The 21520-nt window shown below is 43.6% G+C and overlaps 2 protein-coding genes across 3 annotated transcripts; one reads left to right on the top strand and one right to left on the bottom strand.

Moving 5' to 3' along the window:
- The first annotated feature begins 1356 nt into the window (after nt 1–1356).
- Nucleotides 1357–9597, top strand: LOC137602280 (uncharacterized). Of its 2 annotated transcripts, none has more exons than XM_068324851.1 (3): nt 1357–1611; nt 4060–4374; nt 4724–9597. In XM_068324851.1, exons 1-3 carry the CDS (start codon nt 1597–1599, stop codon nt 8087–8089), a joined length of 3696 nt encoding a protein of 1231 aa, XP_068180952.1. In that variant the 5' UTR covers nt 1357–1596; the 3' UTR covers nt 8090–9597. The 2 variants fall into 2 exon arrangements, with proteins under 2 accessions (XP_068180952.1, XP_068180951.1); XM_068324850.1 differs by lacking the exon at nt 1357–1611 and adding an exon at nt 2285–2558.
- Nucleotides 9598–17514: 7917 nt separating this feature from the next.
- hmgn6 (high mobility group nucleosome binding domain 6) lies at nt 17515–21069 on the bottom strand. Its single transcript, XM_068325654.1, has 6 exons — nt 20574–21069; nt 19583–19615; nt 19370–19399; nt 18719–18766; nt 18501–18620; nt 17515–18418 (listed from the first exon to the last, which is right to left on the bottom strand). Exons 1-6 carry the CDS (start codon nt 20586–20588, stop codon nt 18371–18373), a joined length of 294 nt encoding a protein of 97 aa, XP_068181755.1. The 5' UTR covers nt 20589–21069; the 3' UTR covers nt 17515–18370.
- Nucleotides 21070–21520: the final 451 nt, after the last annotated feature.

The following is a 21520-nucleotide window of genomic DNA, read 5'->3' as shown; positions in this document are numbered from 1 at the left end:
CCGCGTCCCTCTGCCTGCTTCCGCCATCGCTTTTGTCTTAAATGTGGGTTTTCTCCACTTACATCTTGAGGTCAAAACGACAACCTTAAAACTGTTATAAAATATTTCTTCTTTCATAAAAAAAAAAATTTGGTGATTTAATTCGGCAACTAAAAATGTGTAAACACCTTACAAATGCTGGAAATAAAGCACGTTTATGCTGCGCATGCGCATTACCGTCACGCTTCTGACTTCATGAATTATTCATTATAAAACTGATATATTTTTAAAATGTATTTAGTGAATTACTTTATTCCACAGTGGTATTTCTTTACTGTGTGTTTACTGTGTCTACTGGATAAATACAATAATACACAGAAACGGTGGCTGGCCCATATTAATGAGCAGAAACCTCCTCTCATCGTCGTCACACGGTCACGATTTTGCGGGGCGTGCTCGCGCCTCTGACGTCACGACTGTTCGGGAAGTGGACGGGCACGCGTGTCCAAAGCAGACATGTCCCATCCGGGCTATAAATAGTCCGGACGCGGTATCGGTTGGATGTGGTACACGTCTAGTGACGTCACTTGTGCTTTTTCAGTGGGGGGAGTGGAATGACCTTTTCTACTTAGATACTCAAATGTTTGCCTTCACGCTTTGGAGCGGGTTTCTTTTATTTTATTTTATTTTTTATTTTATTTTATTTTATTTTTTTAACTAGAATTATTAATGCGTTTAATTTTAGGTGGTGCTGGAATGATGGAAAGAAAATACACATCATGGAAAGAAGGAAAGAGTCGGTCGGTTTGGGATAAAGGGGGTGGGGGTGGGGGGGTGGGGTATTAGCGGCTGGGTCAGGGGGAGGGAGCATCATGGATGACTCATACTGTGTGTAGTCTATGGACATCACATTGTACGGACAAGTGAATGAGAAGTGTCCTAAGTGTGTTCCCAGACAAAATCTACACGCATCTGAAAAAGAAAGTGTGAACCCACTCCTGGCCTTCAGCTGTCACCATCACGGTGCTGACGCGTGGACTGCTTTAAAAACACACACACACACACACACACACACACACCAGAAGAGGCAAACAATAAATGTCACCAAAAGTCATCTGGATGAGTTCAGTAATTCGTCCAAATATTATTAATATATGCGAGAAACTTTTTTTTGCTGAGGGTTCATCTCTGCATTTAGATGGTGAAGGTTTATTTTAAGACGAGGACATATAAAAGTACATACTATTATTACGTCTCACCTGTGATGTATATACACAAAACACACACACACACACATACACACACACACACCCCAGTCATAACTGAATGACGGCAGGTCGCTATGGAAACTGCGTTACGCTCCGGGCGGCCGGAGGAGAAAACAAGAGCGGGAGGACTCGTTTCAGTCTTCATTTCAGCACCGCGCCAGCTGGTGGACAGCGCCCGGATGAACCCGCGCACAGATGCTGGCTTCACATGCCTCATAAGGGACAGAGCAGCATCAGCACTGAGCACTGGAGTGGGCAGGGAAATAAACACCACCCCACCTGGAACAGACGCTCCGGACTCACGGGGTTTTAATCCAACATCCACGTCAGGAGCCCGTCGCTCCATAAAATGCCACAGCAACAGGTATGGACCTTTAACGAGTTGGATCATTCACTTTTTTTTTTTTTTTTTTTTTTTTGAGGCTGCGTGGAGCAGACAAACCGTTATCCAGGTTAATGTGTTTTTAATCCTGTCTCTCCTGGCACTTAATTGCATTTAATTTCCCCTCACCTTTCATATCAGGTACTAACAAGTCCGTGATCAGATGATAGGAGTGGAGACCAGCATGACATTAAAAGAAGCCGGCAGGGCTCTGGTTCAGTTCCAGTCAATGGGACTGGTAGTGACTGACTATAAGGGAAACTTTAATCCACAGGGGGTGGTTTTCTAACAGGTTTATGAAGAGAAAAGAACTATTTTAAGGACAAGTTTAGCTGCAAAATTTCTTTAATAGATCACAAAAGCATATATCATTATATTCTACTTAGAATCTGTGGTCAGTAAACACTGGAATTACATTTTGCCAGCTAGCACAACAAATGCCTTGTAGATAAACATCATTGTTAAAGTGAATAGACTGGTTTTAGGAGGCTTTATGTCCACAGGACGGGGTTTGTCGTCTACTTAATCTATTTTACTGGTAATGACAAGTTCACAGAGGATTGTTGTTTGTGTTTGTTTTAGTCCACCATGCATGAGTCCCTCGGATTTGTTGGGTTTTCAATGACCGTAGATTATGTGTGAGCTCAGCCGATACGCCTGGATGAGTCACTCAGGCTGCAAGTTTGCAGAAGAGTGCGAAAAGGGAGGGGGAGATACAGGGACTCGATGGAGAACAGTCCTGCAGTGCCTCGGCTCACTGTTTCATTGTATACCAGCCACCTGGAACTGCATCGATCGCCGTCGTGTGCATGAGTGTCATTATTAGTATCTTGAAGTTCACCTTGTTGAAGTTGGGGTCAGACAAATGCTTCATCTACAGAAGATTTTTAGGAGCTTTGTGTTCTTGGAGTCAACTTGTTGGTCATCCGGTAAGAATGTTCATTTACTTTTGAATGAAAATACATGCTTGCTTTTTTTTCTTTCTTTTTTTTGTGTGTCTTTTTAGCTTTACACTGAAATGAAATGAGCACAATTGATTGGAAGATTTTTTCAAACACTCCTTCTAATAGTTTGTTTGTGGCCGTTGGGAACTACAGCTCTTAGATGTTTGACAAACACCAGAGAGCATCCCATTATTTCTCATTACTACCCCAATATTTATCCTGCTAGTTCTGACAAATACTAGCAATCAGCAGCATTCAGCTGAAGCACTGAGTGACATCCATTGATGAATGCAAACAATAGATCATAATGGGCTGCTATGAACCACAGTAGTGCATTCAAACACGAGCACTCTCTCCCGGAAACACTTTCATATGCACTCACAATCACACACTCAATCACATAGCTGAGACTCTTCTGACTTAAACAGGCAAATGTTGTTTGGTTTATTGAAAAATCTGTCTAGTTTATACAGATTGATTGATGCAGTCTGGATGCAGAGGCTACAAGCGTCACTGCCAGGAGGATGGGAAAGTCAAACTAAATTGGCTGATATTAAATCCCACTTTGTTCCAATTTGTATTACAATTTACAAAGGTGTTCAGTGAGAGCCTGTGCGCTCTCACACAAATGTGTGTGGGAGGCATTGTTTGCCATGTATACTCATCACGTGCTGCACACACGGACACAAAAACAGATGTGTGTCTTTAATTAGTGACGTTGGTGTGATTAATGCAGTCTGCTGGTGATGACTCATTCAGCTTAACCCTTACTCCACTAGTGGAAACAATCAATAAACAAAGATAAAATCCACCTTTTGTGTAATATATATTATTATTATTATTATTATTATTATTATTATTATTATTATTATTATTATTATTATTATTATTATTATTATTATTATTATTATTATTAGTATTAGTATTAGTAGTAGTATTACTATTAGTATTAGTATTATAAAAATGATGATGATGAAAGTAATAATCATTATTATTGTTGTTTTTATTCTTATCGCGTAATTTAGCATGAGTAGATTTTGATGTTATTAATTGTTGTGTTTTTTTAAAGAACTGAATCAGATGTTGTATCTATGTGTGTAAATGAAGGGACTAATTGATGTGGTAAGTCTCTAGTGGAGGTAAATGCCATGATGACTTTCAGGTTTTTTGACTTTCATTAAAAACATTGTCTTCATTTGTGGTGATCTGGTTGAACAGTTAAACAATATTTATGCACACTGTATCTATGCAGACTGCTCCATGTGTCAGCTTATCAACACAGCAGTTACATTAACATTGTGGAAAAGCTGTCAGCCAAGCTGTGAGTTGCAGACAGCAGACTGGCAGGGAGTGCGCATACAAGTGTGAGTGAGTGCTAAGTGTGCTTCTGGGACAGAGTGAGGGTTAAACACACATCACGTTTTGTTGGGATGTTATAATTAAATATGATTGTCAACCCCCCCCCCTTTTTTTTTTTTAATTCCAGAGCAACAGCATGCCTGAAACCAGATCCAATCAACGTTTCCACAGCCTGAACACTGAGCAAGTGGAGGTTCTTCATCAGGTTTTGTCAGAGGTGGTTCCGATCCACGGTCGCGGGAACTTTCCTACATTGGAGCTGCGTCCCAGAGACATCATCATCGCCGTGCGGACCAGGCTGCAGAAGCAGGGAATCACGGTCAGGGATGTCCGTCTGAATGGCTCCACGGCCAGTCACGTCCTCGTCCGAGACAACGGAACAAGCTACAAGGACCTGGACATCATCTTCGGAGTGGAGTTGCCCAGTCAAGAGGAGTTTCAGGTAATAAGCGTGAAGAATTCGGTTTCAATTTCCTGCATCTGAATCCTTAATTTTCTCTTTCCATTGTCCTTCAGTGAGACACTGAATATCCTGTATCTACAAGGTGTTGCAGAATTTATTCATGAGAGGATATACTGATAATAACATTAAAATCCTAACCATAATTTCATTACAGACCATTTTGCCATGAGGCTGAATCAATAGTGGTGGTTTTAATATATTTAATTGAATTATACAGAAAACTAAACCAAGAGCATTATATTATTCAGATCAGTGACACAAACAAAATTACTCTCAGATTGCAGTCATTAGTAGCAGCTGTCATGTTGCTGACCTCTTCTCCTTTCAGGTGATCAAGGAGTCAGTGCTGGGCTGCCTGCTTGAGTGCCTACCTGCGGGAGTCAATAGGGAGCGGATCAGCAGCGCAACGATGAAGGAGGCCTATGTCCAGAAAATGGTGAAGGTTTTCAATGAGTATGACCGTTGGAGCCTCATCTCTCTCTCCAACAACAGCGGCAAAAACCTAGAGCTAAAATTTGTTAGTGTGCTGAGGCGGCAGTTTGAGTTCAGTGTTGATTCCTTCCAGATCATTCTGGATCGACTCCTGGAGTCCTACATGCAACAGGATTCACAACACAAAAATAACACTGTTGATCTTCAGGATGAGTGTACAGAAAATCAGAGAAAAGACTCTCCCTCCTCGCTAAAGCAGGCCACCGGTGCAGAAACACAGAAGAATACTGCTAGAGACTTATCTAGGAAAGAGGGGGCTCAGATGAGTCAGCTGAAACAGAAGGACAAGGTACATGAAAAGGAGTCCCAAAAGGAACTTGCACAGCAAACCAAACCTTCAATTGAGAACAAACAGTCCAAAGCTGAAAAAATCGTTGAGCAAAAAATACCAGAAGAGCTGAAAGAAGTGACTGAACACACTGAAAACTTAGATAAGACTGACTTGTCTGACCAGACACCTCTAAACCTTTTGACGGAAAAGACACAAAAATCTGAGAAAGCTGAACCGCCAGCGCAGCTTGAACTCAGACATGAGCCAGAGCCCTCTGTCAAAACCAATTATTCAACAGAGGTAGAACAGTCAGAGCAAACCCAGCCCTGTGATGGCCAAAAACCAGCACATTCAAACCAGGAAGAACACTACCCCCTTAACGAACAACCTGACCAAACAAAATCCTCTGAAGAGGAAGGACTCGCGGACCACACGGGACAGTCTGAGGTACAACAAGTCTCAGACGACAGCCAGATGGAGTCTCAGAACTTGACAGATCATCTCAGCACAGAACTCTCAAAGAGTTTGAACGAGGATCAGAGAGGCAATGAAGAAGATGACACACAACACGAGTATGCTCTAGACTCCAGCACATCTTCACAAACTAAGGTAGAGGCACGGTTAGCAGATGAAAGCGAAGTAGAAACAGGGACAGGGGAGCAAGAAGAGGGGGGAAATTATATGGAAATAAGTGAAGTGACAGAAGATATTTTAGCTTCAGAAGCAAAAAACAGAGAGGACTTGCAGGGTATTGATTGCTCCTGCTCCGTCTCTTCCATATCTATTAACACGGAGCCCACTAGCATACAGGAGACACAGGGGATTCACAGCACACTACACAGTGACAACACAGATAAAACACCCAACACACTCGATACTGTCAGCCCTCCAGACACTCAGGATATTTTACCTGCACAACCCAGCCTCATTTCTGACAAAAAGACTTCCTCTCCCCCCTCGTGTAAGACCTCAGAAAGACTAGCTCACATGGTGGTGTTAAAACACTCTTCTCCAAAACCCCCCAGGAGAATGTGTAGGAAGGTTACCGCCAATCATTACACAGGTCCAGTATTTGAAAGAGAAACTGTCACAGCGTCGTCTGTTGATTCAAACTCGTGTCCTAGCACCGAACAGCAGATGGCATTTGACCCAAAGCCGACAACTCCCAGTTCACACCTTACTAATACCCCAACAGACAGTGTCTCTACTCAGACAAAGCCAGGTTCTGAACCCAACATTTCCACTAATTTAAGTTCAAGCTTAGACCTTACCTCAACCCCTGAGCCAGTCCCTGATATAATTTCCACCTCTGCTGAGGATCCAAAATCTGTTTTACCTCATGAGACGGCATCCTCTCAGCTAATCACAGAGGATTTATGTGAAACAATTAATCACAAGGTCCAAGAGACGCTGTCTGCACATCTAACTTTAGATGACAAGATCCAGTCCTCCCCAACAGAAACACCTCTAGAATCCAAACAATCAGAGCCTCTTGAATCAGTAAATCCAGACAAATTCAGCTCAAACCCCCAGGAACCTATTCAAACCTCAGAAGTTCAGCTCAGTGATGAAGAAACCGAAGACCTACAGACCAAAAAGATGGACTTGAATCAACAAAACGACAACCCACAAGAGACCACACTTAGTTCACCCTCCACTTCCCAATGCACCACCCCTCCTGTTTCCTATCTCAGCCCTTCAGGACCAAATCTCTCCCCTCCTGATTTCACTTTCTCACCACCGAGCCTCAGCCCTCCCAAATGTCTGACCCCTCAGTCTCACTGCCTCTCATCTCCTGAGCTGAGCGTCGTCAGCCCTGCCACCAGCTTAAACTCCCCACCCCTGAGTTTCAGCCCTACCTCCTCCTGCCTCAGCTCACCTCCTTACCTGACCCCTCCGATGCTTAGCCTCAGCCCTCCCCCCGTCTGTCTAAGTCCTCCCCTCCTCTGCCTTACTCCACCCGTTGAGAAAAAGGACCTTGTTCTTCAGGTATCTTCAGACATGGAGCCTTTGATACTGAGCACAGACAGTGGAGAACAGATTAAAGAGCCATCTCTTCAGCCAGGAGTTCCTGATTTTCAATTGGAGGATGAAAAGGAACAAGATTATATCTTATCATTGCCCCCAGTTTCAGAGCCGGTTTCTTTTCCGATCACAATTCCGGACTCCGCCTCGACCGCGTTACCCCAGTCTCAGTGTGGAGGCCCAGTGGAATCTGACCCTCCAAAGGCGGATGAAGCATCCAGCTGCATGATTGAGAACAAAGAGGTCCCTACGGTAACCACAGACATGCCTGAGCAGAGCAGCAGTCCTCACGCATGTGACTCAGTCCCTGCAGTAGAGGTACTGGCAGAGAGCATGTACGGTGATTTTGAAGCAGCCATGAATCACCTGCGCTACCGCCTAATTGCCACGAGAAACCCTGAGGAGATCCGAGGTGGTGGCTTATTAAAATACAGCAACCTGTTGGTCAGGGACTACCGACCAGCCAGCGAGACTCAGATAAAGACGTTGGAGCGCTACATGTGCTCACGCTTTTTCATCGATTTCCCAGACGTGCAGGAGCAGCAGAGGAAGATCCTGTCCTACTTGAAGAACCACTTTATTGGTGAAGAGAGAAGCAAGTATCAGTACTTGATGACTCTACGTCGGGTCGTAGACGACAGCACAGTGTGTCTGATGGGACATGAGAGGCGTCAGACACTGAATATGATCACGGTGCTGGCACTGAAGGTTCTGGGAGAGCAGAATATTATCCCCAACACAGACCATGTGACGTGCTTCTACCAGCCCGCCCCATATCTTGCTGAGCACAGCGCCCCCTACTTAGCAGAACCTAGCTACTGCAGCTATTACATACCCCAAGGGGGATCCACTCTGCTTTATCAACCATACCCCTTACACCTGCACACACAGACTGGAATAGTCTAAGAAAAGCAAACACACATAATTGTTCAAAGCAGTTGAGCAACAGTTGCTCACCATGAAGAAAGAGCTGTAGAATGGATACTATAATCCAGGGATAAACTGTTTGGTCTATAATAGACCTATGGGGGTGGGATTAAGCAGGTTTTTCCATTAAACTCTCAGTTTACTCTGCAAGGTTCTAACACGATTATATTTAATTACACAGACTTTGTGTGAAAATAACAATTCTTCCGATCTTGTTAAATTCCAGAATCTTCTGTATGCACTGCATGAGTCATAGCCTCTTGGTCTCCCTAGGAAACCAGCTGTGCTGTTGACATTCACACAAATGCACGGGCACACACACACACACACACACACACACACACACACACACACACACACACACACACACACACACACACACACACACACGCACACATGCAAAATACACTTCCATGTTTTTGAATTCTTGTACATTATGTTCATGTTATTACTGTGTTGTTCTTAATGGGTTTGTTGGGAATGTGGAACTTACCTGTGGTGGATATTGTGCATGGATAAATTAGGACTGTTCTCTCACTGCCAAATACTGTGTGACCTCTCTGCTTCTTAAACAGTTCAATGTAACTTTGTTAATCTTTTACTGAAGGGAGTGTGTTCCAAAAAAAAAAAATACTGATGGGCAAAGTCTAACGGTGTGTACAATAGTTTCATTAGAACACACATGCATGCACAACATTCATACATACATGCAAACATGAAGTATACTGTAAACACACAAAGATAGACATGCATGAGCTAAATATATATCACGTCAAAGTCAAAACAAAGGCTTTTAATCTACTCAAATCATCTATTTTTGCAAGACTTTCCAAGATAATACTCAGTGGTAAACATACTGGATAGTACAAATACAAAAAATATCAACAATGCCTTTACAATGACTGTACAGCGTATTAAGTATATTGTGACCTCACAATATATCGTGTGCAGATACACAGCATTGTTTTCAGGTAAATTGTGTTAAAATGTAGTGCTTGATTCCTTTCCCTCGTGGAGTCTTTTCTGTAATCATGTGACGTACTGTATCATCTAGTGTTGATTTTTATTATGCTAAAGTTCACTCTATGGAGGTGGTCAGGTTACAACCATCTTTGGGTCACCTACAACTACAGCAAGTGTAGATCTGCTTCAAGCAAAGGCTTTACATTTAAACTCGTGACTCCCCTCAGCATGGGTCAGCATCCTTAAATTCACAGCATCACAAACGACATGAAACAAGTTCAAATCCACGTGAAACCTTTTTGATTCTAAGTTCAAAGCCGTGCGACAGCAACTATGACCAAAGATGGTTCGGTAGGGAAAATCAAGTGCCTAAATGTGGGACATCATTGGCATGTCTTTATCTCACTGCACTGTGGGTGTTAATGGGGTGGGCCTGGGGCTTGTTTGGGTGTGTGTTCAGTTGTTGACCCCTGTTATTGCTGCCCGTTTTAATCACTTCTTTAATGTAGTCCTTTGTTGTATTTTATTCATGTACATTTTGATAAAATAAAGAGGAAACCCAACAAAGCTGTTCATTTATTCATTCATTTCTCGTCATCACCCTCTTCTACCGCTGTTGCGGCTCGTGCTCAACAAAGATGCGAGAAATGTAATTCCTTCGAAAAGCAAATACCTTGAACTTGAACAAATTGAAGCCCCACTATTTCTTGTGTTTTGGCCCCCATTCTTATTCTTTTCCATTCCATATTTACCCTGAATGACAAGGTGTGCCCCTTACTTATCCATCCCTCGATTGCGCTCTGCTATGATCCACTTAGGCGTGACCATCAAATCACGATGACATCCAGAGGTGCAATGCAAACCTATGAAATTTCTCTCCGTGTGATGCTGCTTATTGCAAATCACCAATCCTTTAAACGTGCTAGGACCCGTGTGACGCACAGTCTACGCAACACAGCGCTCTCAACAATGTGTAAATGTGATGAAAATACGGTTCATGAGGTGTGAGACTGAAAGGGGGGAGAAAAGCGAGGAAGGGGCCAGTCACAAGTCTGTGTATGCGTGCGTTTGTGTGTGTTCAGATGGGAATAAATTTACAGAGGCAGCATCAGGTGGTCCCTTTCTCCATCTAGTAATTGAACAGACCTACAGTGTAATGAAACAATAGTGCTCCATCCCTCCCCCCCCCTCTTCACACATTGATAAGTGGTGAGCACAAGGGAGATGAGGCATCTCTTTCCACAGTGGGTGCCCATGTGATGGCAGGTAATGGCACTGTCACACACCACCAATTTACACACAGTGTTGGCTTGCACCTGTGTGTGCAAGGATGGAAGTATGTGGCTCTCTGGGAAAGAGAGAGAGAGTGTGTGTGATCTAATAGGGTCTGTATCAGCTTCTCACAGACCTCTGAGCCACTCTTGTCCACTCGGGGTTTCCATAGAGACAGAGACAGGCAGCCACGGTGGAGGCATCGAGCATGACGAAAGATAGGGAAGACCCACACAGCAAATGAGGGGGCGAGAGATGAAAACAAGCACAGAGAGAGAAAAAGGAGAGGTGGGTGAAATCAGAGGGGAAAGATAGTGGACAGAGATGGATAGATGAGAAAATACAGTTGAGCAGGAGATGGAATCCATAGTGTGGTTAGTGGGGGTTGGGGGGTGAGTGGGGCAAGGCTATAGGTAAAGCAAGGGTAAAGGAGCAGGGGAGTTGATGTGAAGAGCGTGGGAGGTTGTCGGGCCACAGGGGAGTCACTGAGAGGTGGCTGCAGTGACGACAGCAGTGATGTTGGAACAGGAGCGCACACACTCACATTTGCAGGAGCGTGCACATCAATTTTCCTAGTGGCCTGCCCACCCGCTCACCCTCAGCAAACACTTTCAAACTCACCGAGACAAACAGAATATATCATCGGTGTGTGTCTCCCGTCTCGCCTCCTCGGTATCATTTTAAAAAAATCTCATACAGGTTTGACAGCTTTATCAAACAAGGTTTTTTTTTTCTTCCACATTTCTTAATCTGTTCTTTCATCAGCAGTCACAGAACAAAATGAAAACAAAAGCCTCAAGTTGACGTGTGCTGCTCCAATAAAATGTGACACCAGATAAATAAAGCCGATGGCCAGTTTAGTCGAGTTTCCCTCCTGCTTGTCATCTAAATTAATTTCTTCCTCTAAATTCTCACAAGTTTATTAAGCTTTGTGATATTCACATTCGAGCCCGGCGATGTGAAACATCCTTTAGCACGCAGTGAGTGTTTATTTGAACGATGACCACCAGGTAGTGAAATAGATCAATGTTTCTCACCATTCATATTTTTTTTTCCTCGTGTTCCACACCCTCAGCTCCCTTTACCCAAACCAACTAGATCCCACATCCTCTAGCTTTTTCCTCACCCCACCCACCGTGTGCCTCCCACCCACCTGCTTCCTTGACTGCTATGACTCAGTCCTCTTTCAGTAGAGGGTACAAGAGGATAAAAACCTTGATGAAAAACAGCCAAGAAAACCATTCCACTCAAAGACATATCGCAATTGGCATTGCAAGCATCTCTAAATGCCCCCCCCCCACCCCCCATTACATTCAAACTTCCAGTTGCCCTCCAACGAGGCGCACACCCACATTGAAACTGAAGCACTCTTATGTTATCCTCAAGTTCACCCTTAACAGCGAGGATCGAGAGGCACTGAGGACTCTTTCAAAAATAGTTTTTCTTTTCTCTAGATAGAAGTCTGTCGTCACCACTCTGTGACATGGATGGATGATTTCTTAAAGGCGAACCTGCCAAAAAAAAACACCACACCACACATTGAGCTTGAGTCAGAAAGCCACGAGGAATCAAATTTGTCGATGATATTTCTTAGTCTCTGCAACTTCAGTGCATTTGCTTGATTTTATGGCTCAGATTTTGTGTTCATTACTTTAACTCCTCTTACATCAATCCAAATTGTGCAGTGGTGCAGAATACAGCCGGAGCCGATTATGTTTCCTGAATGGTGTCTGTGCCTCCGGTCTGCTGGTCTCTTACGCATCAAATCCATTCAGGAACCTCTGGGTCACCGAGACCTCACTTAATTAATTATGCAAACTAAATGCAGCAGAATGGGTCATAATGTTAGCCATGTGACAGAGACACAAGCTTATAACAGGTGATCAGTCAGGTGGACAGAAAGGCAGATTTAAGTGAGGGAGCAGCAGATCTGTGGCTGACAGTGAACAGGTTTCTTATCACTATTACTTAGCCTCACACAGCAGCCATAGTGCACACTATACTGTAATATAAATATGTGTGTGTTAGCACTTTGGCCAGATGCAGGCTGTTTTTTAAAACTGCTGTTTAAATAAACTGTGACTTACTTTGACTTGTATGCCTGACTGTGATTCATTTAGATAAAGCATATATAAAGATAAAAAAAAATGTGTAAAATAAGCATATTCCTGATTTCGCACAAACAAATGGTTATATGTCATTAGAATAAGTTGTTGATTTTTTTCAAAACAGTTCTTCTGTGACACCAAAAGTTCTCTCTGCTTGGGTCGAGAGGTCAAAACTAGACAAAGTGAAGCAAATTTCACACCACCAATTTATTTTGCTTTGTCCTGCAGCTTTTAATAAATTCACTGACTTCATCACTGCATTTGACTCATCTGTCCCAGCAGCATCATCAGCCACCACTATTCCCATTAGTATTTTAGCTGATTTACTAAAGACAATACTTAATGCTTTATGCATAATGCCGGATGTGCATTAACAATCTAATGACATATAAAAATACTGACACTAAATATGTGTGATGTAAGCCTTTTCTGTCAAAGTAAATTTAGCTGGTAGCTATTCTATTTTTACTAGCTAAACCCGAGAAATGGTGTACAAAAAAAAGGCGAGGACAATCGATTGAAAGAAATTAAGAATCCAGTGTTATATAGTAGAGTTTGCGTTAAAATTCTAATTGAACAACAAATGGTGAATGCTGAGAGGGGGGAGGAGTGGTGACAGACCGATCAGAAAGTAAATGACAGATATTATCAATACTTTTTTGTAGTCTAAGACTTTTGATCCCTATGACCGGCAGGAATAACCAGCTATTCTGGCTGTTAATCTTTCACTTTACATGTTTAGGAATGAATTGGCATTAGCTTTCCTTCATACATACTTTTTGGTTTGCAACTGTGTGAGGCAGGATGTCACCCGCTTGTAGGAGTGCTAATCATTAAGACAGGGTTTCTCACACCAGTGTAGACTGCAGGAGTCAAGGTGTAAGCCTCCAACCTTGTAATAAGTAGATGATTAAAACTAATAATAATAATTAGCAGTAGTTTTAAAGCAAATGTTAATAATTAATTGTAACACCAGCATGAAAAGTTATACTGATGAACATAATAATGAACTAATAAATACTAAAATACTTTGACAAGGATAATTTGATGGTAGGATAACATTTTGACACTTTGACCAAAAAAAACAGCTGAATCTGCGATGGGAAAATCTCTGATTCTGGTTCGGTAAGACCTTAATTAACCTTCATTGTACTTGTAGGTGAATAAAGGCAGAATAATTTGGAAGTTGCCTCAGTATAAAAAAAGGCCAAAGTAGAATGATGAATCCAAGTCATGCAAACCTTTTAACTAGAAATGTTTCCCTGCATGTCTGAAATTCCTTAGCAATCTCTTCATCCAACTTTGAGGAGAGGTACATATCTATCACAGCCCAATTAAACCGCTCTTTGATGGGGTGATAATAAAAATGATGAATATAGCTGCTTATATTACTCCGTCGAGGTGTCCTTATCAAATCTGTTCTGAAGGCTGAGCAGGTTGTACAGTTTCTTTCCTTTTCACATTTTAGTGCCCACTCTTTTCTTTCACCTTTCTATGACGTTTGCAGGTACATTCATGTAATGTAATAATGGATTCTTAGCCCTGATGCTATTTTCACAAAGTAGTTCTCCACCAGATTGCACTACAGTCTGCAGCCACTGTGTGATATTAATACAGTAGAATAAATCCATGCCCCACTTTAAATCCTACTCTGGCAGTTTAATTCTCTGGATCTGTGTTTATTCTCTCATCTATAAGGGTGTAACTCAGACTCCTCTGACTCTATAATCACACAAATGATGACACGCGTTTGCATTTATGGAAAACTTTCCTCTGATTTCTATTTCTATGGCCCAGTCACTTCTATTACTGTATGAAAAGACAGGAATGAGGGGTTGACAGCGTCAGCAGGTCGCAGATTTAGAGCGCGTTTTGGGTGCGGGGGTGGGATGGGGTGGGGGGGTTGTTTGTGTGTGCTGATGTTTATGCCTGTGATCTGTGGCGCTGCTGCTGTTTGCACTGAAGCATGTATTAGCATGGGACTGGAAGAGAGGAGGTGGTGATGGGTGGGGTGGGGGGTGTGGGGGGGGTCGGACTGTTTGTGTGTCTACACTGATTGACGTCACAGACGCCCACTCATTTCCATCTTGTCTGCGTGCGCGGAGAGAATAGATCCCCATCTGCATCCAGCCCCCCCCCCCTCATCTCCTCTCTTTACCCCCCCCCCGCTCCCTTTTCTTCTTCACCTCCAGTTACTTTCTCTCCCTCTTCTTATCACCCCGCCTCCTCCCATTCACTCCCTTTTGTGCATCCCACCCCCGTAGAGTACAGCCTGCCCCGCAGATACACATGACAGTCGCGCACAAACAATTTAAAAGCCCCCAGACAGCAGCATCCCATCAGAGGGGGGCATTAGGGCATTTAGTCTACCCACTAACAGCTGTTCATTTCAAACACCATCAGGGTTTTGCTATGAGGTCAGGGCTGGACATTTAGGGGGGGTTTCACTCAAAGTGTGAGGGGGCACCTGTTGGCGATTGCGCGTGCGATTGCGCGTGCACGAGCGTGACGTTCTTTCCACGACAAACCCTCATTCACACACACACACACACACACACACACACACACACACACACACACACACACACACACACACACACAGACACACACACACAGACACACACACACACACACACACACACACACACACACACACACACACACACACACACAGACACACACACACACACACACACACACACACACACACACACACACACACACACACACACACACACTACTGGTATCCCTGGTGACGACGGGGCATCGTTTAAATCACTTCCTCGTAAAAGGTCATCCTCATCCTTTACGCACAGAATTTCCCTCCCCCCCTTCTCTTAAAACACACACACACACACACACTTGTTCCCATGATGCGTGCAGGACCTTGACCAGAGTGATGTGGACGTGGACTATGAATGGATGAGTGTGGGGAGGAGACAGCGGCTGGAAATGCGTGGGATGACAGAGTATGTGCACGTCTCAAAATGGAAATTGCGCTATTTTAGAGCTATCTTAGTCAACACTCATAACCCGTCAGAGAGTTTTGACTGCACACAGTGAGGGAGGGGGTTGGGGGAAGGGGTGGGGTGGGGCATTTATTTCAAGCAGGATAGGCAGAAAACATGCTCAGATGAAATAATATTGGAGTAATTAGCCCCTTGATGCCAGAATGCCTCACGCAAGTGTGTGCGTGAGTGTGTGAATGAGTGCCTTTTTTGGTATAAATCCCGCTAACGAGTCAGAGGGTAGATCACAGGAGACAGGATGAATGGACAGATCAATGAGGGCGGAGGAGCTGAGGAATATCACAAGCACTGCGCAGATGAAAGAAGGTGGCCCGGAGTGGAGCAGAGAAGCGTACCGGGGGCACAGATCAGAAACTTTATGTCTGATCAATAATGTATTTGCTTTAGTTTGCTCTCACATCAATAAACCTCAGGCGGAGGGGGCTGAAATCATAGCGCGGCCGTAAAAAAAGAAAAAGAAAAAGAAGTGATACTAATTGAATAGTAAGGATGAATGGAGGACATAAAGAAAAGCAACACGCATCAGACAAGATGTTGACAGAGGATTAAAGAGAGGGTGTTGGGGAGAGTTTTTTGGAAAACTTGGGGGGGGGGTACTTTCCGAGTGTTTGAAGTAGTCCTTTATGCCGAGATGTGCGCCTTCTATTTTTCCCAGAAATATAAAACACAGGATACTAGTTCATAAGTAATGCCTTTAAGGCAGCTGATCAAGTGTATCAGAGACCACCGGCAGCCTCAAGCGTTACCACGACTAAACATAAGGCAAGGCCGCCATCTAGTGGTGTCCCGGCGCAACGGCGCTGCGCAACAAAAAATATCGACAAAATGGAGCCCGCTGCTCGGCCATGACAATGCGGGTCAGAGGGGGGCTGGAACTGCTGCACCACACAGCGGATTAACCGCAATCTGCTGTCCCCGTGGTGCGGAGAACGGAGGTAGCGGTTCGTAATGGAACGCGCTTTCTTACAGTGCGCCCCCACCCCCCAGTGCGTAAAAAAATAAGGCCAGCTGCAAATGTGACATCCTAAACAACAACCCTTGAATCTCATATTATTAAAATCGCTGTTGCCTTTGCATCGCATATACAAAAGCTTCTTTCTTGTGCGGTTTTTTTTTGGTTCATATGTTTTCCCGGATGACAGAAAATACGCAAACGTGTTGATTTTCGCAGACTGTCGATGTTCATGGAGAGGGAAGAAAAAACAAACACCCGACGCTTAGGCAATTGTATTTGCTCTATAAGCTGCGAGCATTCTCTCATGCCCGCTGCTGCCAGGCTCCCACCATTGAGTGGCACATGACTAAATATGGAGCCCTCTTTATGTGTTGCTAAATAAATCTGTGCTATTTCATGTGGGTCACAGCAGTCCAGCTCGGGTTCACGGAGAGTTAAATCCTAGTGTGTGAAACTGGAAGGTATAGAGAACACTGAAACCTCCCTCCGCCTGCTAATGGCTGTAAAATAGGAGGTGAAGAAAGGCCTTTAATACAAGACCCATACCCAATACTGTCAATGTCCAGCTCCCTGTCATGGCTGACCTGATCCCCAGACAGGCCTGTTAGGTGAGTCATACTGGTTTCAATTACCGGCCATCAAGCACTGGATCAACAAACCTGTAGTTATTAGATGGAGCAAATCAGTCAGGTGAAATCAGATGAAAAAAGCATCAGTGGAGGATCTGCATCCTGCAGCATCAACCCCTCAAAGGGAAGTTTGACATATTCAAGGATGAAATGACACCAGGTATGTTTTGGCTTTAGCTGGTAGGTCGTAGCGACTGTCTGAAATGTCTTGCATCCATTAAAGCTCTGATTTGACATTTCTTTTAACGGATCAATAGGAGAAAGCTTTTGCATTATGGAGACTGTGTTTTGAACTAGTTAGGGTTGATTAAAAGCTATACAATCTAAATTATTACCAGATACATTTACTTGACGCGGACCGATTTTTACCCTGGTTTGACTTTGGCGGATGATGCACCCACTTGAAAAGTATCTCTTAAAGAAACAAACTCTTGACACAAATTTGAGGAAAATTCCCAGGACTTCATTTTATTAAGAGAATTTCAGAACATAAGAGAGGGACCAGACACCTGCATTTGTCAGAGAAGGTTTCCAAATTCAATCGCTTTTAAAAAAACCAGAGTGTTTAGAAAAAGCCGACATGACAGCGTGGGGGTGGAGCAGGAGCTGTTTTACACGCAGGGTCGTCTTAAGAGAGACAGGTCGGAGGCAATCGCTGTTCCCGGAATGTTTCACATGATCATCTTCCTCTTTCTTATGTGGACAACACACTTCAACACGCTGTTAAAACACGATTTGAATGGAAAAAAAGAAGAAAAAAAAGAAAAAGAAAAGACAAATTAAAGGGAACTCACTGCACATTTAGAGGTCTAAAAAGGATAGCCCACGTTAAAATGGTTGAACCGTTAATAAAACATGGAGAAAAGACTGAACTGCAAGGGGGGAGGAAGATCTAATCGGCAGAGGAAGAGGAGGGGAGACAGGGAAGGAGGAAAAACACAGGAGTACACAGCTCACAACATAGCCAATCCGGCAGGGACGCACTTTCTACACCACACAAGCCTTCAACAATCATGAAATGCCATTTAAAAAAGATTTTAATGTGTTCATCTTGCTTGCAGACACTTGATATGACCACTGCAAATCTGCAAGGCGCTCCATAATCAGCTTTGCTTTTTGTGCTAAAAATCTGTACGGATACTTATAAAATCATTGATAAAAATATTCCTCTGTTAACAATACGCCTTGGAGGGAAACCATGTGAGAGACTTGGGGGGGGGGGGGGGCTGGCTGGTTGGCTGGGGGTTCACTGGGGGGGGTGGGGGAGGGATTGTAGAGGAGGACAGGACGCTCAGGCAGTAGTGCTACTCGGACTTGGCCTCCTCCTTGGCCTCCTCGGGGGCTGCCTCCACCTGTGGAACCGAGCAGACACCTGGGAGTCAGAACCGGGAATCATTCTGAGCGTCAGCACTCCTCTTCCTCCCACCCACCCACCTCGTTGGTCTTGGCGTCTCCGTTTTCAGAGTGGTTTTCCTCGTTTGCCTCTGCCTCTGCGTTCTCCTTTGCCTTCTTGGTCTTCTTGTCCTCCTTCTTATCGTTCAAAGCCTTTTCTTTCTACGGGGGAAAGGAAAACAGGAGGTTTGCAAGGCTGGGAACTCAAACGTCACCTGTTTTCTGCTGCTTGTGATGCGTTCAGGGACCGAGTCTCCTACCTTTGCTGCCTTCTTGGCCTTTGGTTCCTGCTTAGGGATGATCGGTCTCTGCGGAGATCAAATGCTGTATTTGAGTGCAATGCTGATGTTCTGTGCTAATATAAAACTTTTCTTTTGACTCTGATTTGACATTTTTTTAAACATGAAACAAGAATGTTCACCGATGAGAAACCACTTTTCACGCCCACATCGTAGTCCCATAACATTAATATGATGGACTACATACAGTTAGATTAGGGTTTTAAACATTTTTTAATACATTAATTTGTGCTAATAATTAAGTCTTTACCATGATTGCACTTTTTAATTGCAGAAACTTTTCTAGTTCATGTTTTTTGTTTTCTTTTGCATTGATGCATTTCTGTCAACTTCATTACCACCCAATTCAGTAGATAAATAGCCTGAACTCATTTGTAAGATTCAAATGAAAAAAAAACGTCATGTTATAACCGTTTTTATCTCTAGAAATCAAATTAATGCACGTTACAAAATGAAAATTTAATCTCCCGTTTGTGCTTTTAATTCTAATATAAAAATGTTTCTTTGACTTGTTCGGTACACATATTAAACTATTAAGTTTTGTGCAATGTTTTCAGCCAAACCTGTTGACATTCTAATTACTTGTTTTGAGTTTTATGTGTGATGTCTTACCGCAGATAACCGGGCTGATCTCCTCTGGGGCTGAAACAGAATAAAAATTGTTATCACAAGTTTTTTTTTTAAATCTTCAATCAGGACTGGATTCAGGAAACACAGCTGACTCTATTCTTGATAATATTGTTACATGTGTAAGACATGTGTAAGACACTTAAAATGTTTATTCTATCACATACGTGATGAATTACTTCACGTGTCCCATCTTACCTCCTCCTTTTCTGCTCCTTCTGTTTCCTGAAGCTGAAAAACACAAACATAACAAGTTAAAATGGGGGGGAAAATCCAAATAATATTAGTAGAATCTTAAATTGGGTTTATATTTAACAGAGTATACTTGCAAGACTCTTCAGAGTCAGATTACATATGATCACACACCTGCTGAAAAAACTTTTTGATTTCATGTGTAAACTAGATTTTATTTTCAATACAGGTCAATGTAAAGGATTACACCCCAGAAATGTTGGGGTAATGCTTTATTTCAGTAATAAGCTGTGAGAACTCAGCCATGTGGGCCTCTGGAGCCAAATTCTGAGGGCCCAGGCCCTGCTGTCCCCCTTCACTCCCCCATCTCTTTCTCTTAGTCCATGCATGGAGCTCAGATTTGAAAGCTGGCGCGGGAGACTTTGAGAGGGGGGAGGGACCGGCTTTGGCTCTCGTATGCCACCAGGCGGCAGAGCCATGCAATGGCAGCCATTTGGGACTATGAACAAAGAGAAAAAATATAAAATTTTATCAAAACGCGACAGTGAATGTTTATTCTAGCGGCTAAAATCCAAAGTAAAGACACTAAGGTATTTTCTGGTGCCATTTCAGCCGGTTTTATTACGAAATGGCGAAAAGTGAGGCGTTTGTTCTCGGTAGGTCGGCGACGAAGGTGGACAAGAGCTGCAAAGCATGGCTGCTGCTTGTGCTTTAACTGCATGGACACCGAGAGGGACTTCTGACTCTCCAAAGGACAGAGGCTCTCGGAAGAAACAGCGTTCTGAGGGCCATTTCCGATCAGGAAAATATCAATTTGAACACGCACAATATAAAAATTATATTTAGAAAATAGGCACAAAATTTCAGCAGTGAATAACGGTAATACATGGCGTTATAATTAAGTAATGTCTCAGAGGGATGTCTTCACAATCATTTTGCATTGCATTAATAGCCGCTATCTCTTCCAAACTATTGTTTTTATTTTGAAAATACGTACCTTTCTCCTGGGCATGTTGATCTCTTGGAGGTTTTCTTACAAATACAACTAAAAACTGTATTTCTTAGTGGGGTCAGTGCATGTAAAGACGAGCGTCTCCCTTATGCTCGGCAGTGTAGTAAACACACTGAAACAGAGAGGCAAGTGGTTGAATGGGGGGAGGGGTGCGGCTAAAGGCATGATTGATAGGCTCTTAGCCAATCAGATGACGCCATTCGGAGCTGCAGAACACTTGGAATTTTGGAGCCGGTGATGATCCGGGGGTCTGTGCGAATGGCTTCTTGAGGGGAGAGATGGGAGGAAGCCTGCAAGAAAGAGTTGCATTCGAGGACACGAATCCTCTCACACTGGTGCGTGTAAATAGAATGAGAATGATGCCGACCTGTTTCCACCCACGCACGCCCCGCACCAGACTTACACATCCCCGGGAGGAAAGACATGCATCCTCCACGGCTCGTTTGCGCACCGGGAGGCGCACGTCTGCATCGGCGTGTAGTGTGGAATGTCACCATATATTCACTTTGTGTTTGAGTCCAATATGGCGCCTAGTCCACTCCGACACATTTTTTTTTGTTTTTTTTGTTTGACAGTCCGCTTTCCTAAAATTCGCTCCATTGGAAAAGGAATTGCGTCAACTGCCCCAGACGCCTGTAGGGGGCCCACAACGCCCGTGTAATATTGTGGCTGCGCTGAGAACGGCGCTCCAGTGTCTGCTGCTGCACAAAAGCGACCAGTCAGTGTTGAAAATCACACACATGCTTTTTTTTTTTTTTTTTATGAAGTCACTACCCGAATTTTTTTCTGGCACACCTAGGAGCGCAGCATTCTGGCAGTTTAAAGAACAATAGCCCCATGTCTGGCTCGCAGACAATGGGGGGGCTGATGCTGAGATATTCAGACAACATCACCCTCGCCGTCTTGGCTCTCTGATAGGCCTGCTGCCTCGG

This window comes from Antennarius striatus, chromosome 10, assembly GCF_040054535.1.
Source record: "Antennarius striatus isolate MH-2024 chromosome 10, ASM4005453v1, whole genome shotgun sequence".
Classification (NCBI taxonomy): domain Eukaryota; kingdom Metazoa; phylum Chordata; class Actinopteri; order Lophiiformes; family Antennariidae; genus Antennarius; species Antennarius striatus.
The sequence above is the reverse complement of the archived record's forward strand: the minus strand, read 5'-3'. Positions and strand labels throughout refer to the sequence as shown.

Coding starts and splice junctions, on each gene's coding strand:
- LOC137602280 (XM_068324850.1), top strand. CDS start 2,439: ATGAGTGTCATTATTAGTATCTTGAAGTTCACCTTGTTGAAGTTGGGG. Junction 2,559..4,059: donor GTCAACTTGTTGGTCATCCG/GTAAGAATGTTC, acceptor TTTTAATTCCAG/AGCAACAGCATGCCTGAAAC. Junction 4,375..4,723: donor CCAGTCAAGAGGAGTTTCAG/GTAATAAGCGTG, acceptor TTCTCCTTTCAG/GTGATCAAGGAGTCAGTGCT.
- hmgn6 (XM_068325654.1), bottom strand. Junction 18,767..19,369: donor GATCAGCCCGGTTATCTGCG/GTAAGACATCAC, acceptor TGATCTCCGCAG/AGACCGATCATCCCTAAGCA. Junction 18,621..18,718: donor AGGCCAAGAAGGCAGCAAAG/GTAGGAGACTCG, acceptor TTTCCCCCGTAG/AAAGAAAAGGCTTTGAACGA.